This window comes from Corvus brachyrhynchos, unplaced genomic scaffold, assembly GCF_000691975.1.
Source record: "Corvus brachyrhynchos isolate BGI_N302 unplaced genomic scaffold, ASM69197v1 scaffold169, whole genome shotgun sequence".
Classification (NCBI taxonomy): Eukaryota; Metazoa; Chordata; class Aves; order Passeriformes; family Corvidae; genus Corvus; species Corvus brachyrhynchos.
In genome coordinates this window covers 1,372,889-1,376,080 of record NW_008240030.1, presented here as the reverse complement: position 1 = coordinate 1,376,080, position 3,192 = coordinate 1,372,889, and the positions used below count along the sequence as shown (strand labels likewise).

The following is a 3,192-nucleotide window of genomic DNA, read 5'->3' as shown; positions in this document are numbered from 1 at the left end:
GGCTCTGCTGAAGCAGGGGAGTGGCGCTGAGCAGGCCGGAGACAGGGATCGAGATGGGACCAGCCTAGACGGGTACCAGGCGAATGCTGCAGAAGACGGATGCACCGCCGGGCTCCTGCTTTCCTGGCTGCTGGGCAACCAGGAGAGATTTTCTGCCTTCTGCCTTTGCCTCCCATGTTCCCTTCTTGCCTTTCTAGCTGGTCACTATTCTCAGTTAAGCAGATCTTATTTGGACCTCTTAACCGCCTGGGGAAGCCACTTGCTCTATGATCCCTTGCAGGGAAGGTGGATTAAAAGTTGCTTTGACAAAGCTGAATTGTCCTGGGAAGAATTAAGGGAGCGCTTCCGCTGCCTCTGTCAGGGATCTACACTGCTTAAGGAACAGACCCAAGCTGCTCTGAAACTCCTGAAGACACAAGATGGAGACTTTAAAGTCTGTGGCCTAAGTGTGTGGAGTGACTTACTGATGGAAGTAGGCTGCTAATGCATGCACACAAAAGCAACATGAAAACTTACAAAATGAAGCAAATCTGGTTAACTTTATCTGATGTAAAAGGCAAGACAACTACACCTCACTTTGTTGAAAACAAAATGTTACTGTAACTGCTGATCACAATGGTTCTGACTGCAGCTGGTTCTGAAGTCTTTCAGGAAGGCCTGGTGATTTCTTGTAATTGTGCTGTTATTTCTGGTCAACACAGAAAATTTCTTCCTTTTCAGTACTTGCTGATTAGTTATCTAATAAAATGAAGAAAATCCTTTATGCTTCAAATATGGAGTAGTTTCTGTTTAGAAAGTATGGCAGTTCAGATATGGTTGTGGTAGTAATTTTTCTAAGTCTTGGAAGCTGAGCAAAAAAGGTTCAAAGGGAGGGTGGAGTTTCAAATGTGGAAACCCCAGATTCAGGGTTCATTTAGTAGTGATTGTCCTTATTGGGCTATCTGCTCTGGTGGCCACTTCCATGCTTCTATAGCTCTTGCACATGACTTAGCCCCAGGCTCAGTGAAGAAAGTGAGAGGAAGCCAACTGGAACATTTGAAAAGTTCTAAAATAGAAGTCTTTATTAGTTGCTATGTTATTTGATAATACACAGGTATTTCCTAAGAAAATGGCAGTAAATTGTAGGATGTTCTGTGTGGTTTTCTTCCCATTTCCATAATTTATTTCATGATTCATTGCTTTGTGAAGCAGAGAAGTGAGTGAACAGCAAACTTTTTTATTGTCTGTATATATAATATGTATTAAATATTTATAAAACTTTGTCTATATACGTACACAAAATTTTATATAATTGTATGTATAAAATATGTGGTATGTAGTATATATATTATTTCCCCTCTTTGTTATTTTATGTTTTATCTGTTTGTGTGAGGAAAACTTGAACAGGGTAGTTTCTACCTTTCCAGTGTCATTAAAATTCGTATTGCAATGCAGAAGTAATGTGTATATTTAGCTCTGTAAAATAGTATTGCCAAAAGTGAGCACTATAAAAAGAGAATAGTCAAGGAAGATGAAGGAAACATATAGAACTACTGCAAAAAGAGTTATTCATTAATCTTTTGTGTGGAGGACCTATCAGAGTTCCTGCAGACCATATTCTTACAGTTTCAAGATCAATTGAGACATCTCTTTTGTTGCAAAAGTCCTTTAGAAGGGGTTAGAAGATTGTTCACTTAAAGCAAACAAGCTATTAAATGTATAAACTGTATTGGAACTAATTAGAGTAGTAGTCTGTATTATGACAAGAAATAGTGTATATAACTATGGCTGATAATTCTGTATGGCACAACTAGAGTGGGAAGAATCTTGTGCTTTTGAAATGGAAGCAATTAGTACAAGGATTGAATATCATCTGGGAAAAGAAATGATGGTTATTTGAACTTGTATGGAAGTAATTAGAGACATACACAAGTTCTTTTCCTTCCCCTATTCTAAAACAGAAGAGATACTTAGGGGTAGCACCATTATGTAGTTAGAAGGACAGGCTACTAACCTATCAAAAATACAACTATTTTCTTTGTATTCCTTACTATGTCACTTCAGTGAGACAATGAAATTTTGGAGATCTGTGGATGAACATATTCTAAAAGTACAACTGTGGCAGTTGTCTTTCTCTGTCTTAAATGGAGTTGTTGCCCCTTCTGGAACTTGAGGTCAGTCTTAAAAGACATCAATGTCAGTGGACCTCCTGACTGAGTCAGTATTTCTGTGGTATCAAAAAAAAAAAAAAAAAAATCTGTCTAAAAATCTGTCTGAAATCTGACAGTGTTTAAAACTGCTTAGACGTGTAAAGCATGAAGTTTGAATTTATGTTGTCTAGCCACAGTTCCCTGTGTTATGTAGTTTTGGCATTTGGTATGGAAACTCTGCACTTGAGCTTGCTCTTAATGCCTTTAACAGGCATAAGATTTTTTTGTCTGTTAGAATACTTTCTGCTATCAGAGGTTCCTGATGAATAATATACCCAAACATACTAGTCAAAGTTATTTGCTTCTCCCCAGATATACATTAAGGGTGATTATCAAATATTGCAATAACCTTACAAATGCTATAGTATCAAACCAAGCCTCAACTATTAAAACCTACTGTTCCCAGGTACATCAGTCTCTGGGACAAATTTCAATGAGAGTTAAGTCTTAGTTTTGCTTGTCAGGGTAGATATGTTTTCTAATTATACTCAGAATGTTCACTATAAATTAAGTCTCTTAACTATTTATAGAATAAATCAGATCCTTGTAGGGAGTTTCTTCTTGCATTTGAAGTATTTGAAGTCTTGCTTTTTGATAAACTTAAGCTTTGTGTTGTAAAATTCAGTTCATGAAGACATATGTCTTCTTTTCGAGTAATGTTTATTACACCTTTTTAACTAAGTGTATGTCTCGGTTTTGAAAGACAGGTGTCTGCTAAGGAAGGCAGAGGCCCCCCTTGAAGTGGCAGATATAACCCCTTTTTCCCTCCAAGTTATTATATTTTGAAATCAAGGGCCTTTAGGCAAAGATGTGGGAAATAGGAATAACAGTTCTTTAGTCTCTCTCTATATATATGTATATAACCAGTCAAACAAAACAACAACAACTATGGCAGTAACAGCAAACACAAACCCAGTGCCAGCCTTCTCAGCTGTCAGGCCCTTTTCCCTCGGGTGCAGTTCCGCTCGCAGCCGGCAGGGGCGCTGGCGGCTCCCGGTGAGCA

General features: G+C 38.1%; 1 protein-coding gene across 1 annotated transcript in view; it reads left to right on the top strand.

Moving 5' to 3' along the window:
* Positions 1 to 2,870, top strand: part of FANCF (Fanconi anemia complementation group F) — a 3,444-nt gene extending 574 nt beyond the window's left edge. Inside the window, exon 2 of the mRNA XM_017743645.1 lies at positions 2 to 2,870. Coding sequence (XP_017599134.1) covers positions 2 to 484 — 483 coding nt within the window. The 3' untranslated portion in view covers positions 485 to 2,870. The remainder of the gene's footprint in view (position 1) is intronic.
* The last annotated feature ends 322 nt before the right edge of the window (positions 2,871 to 3,192 follow it).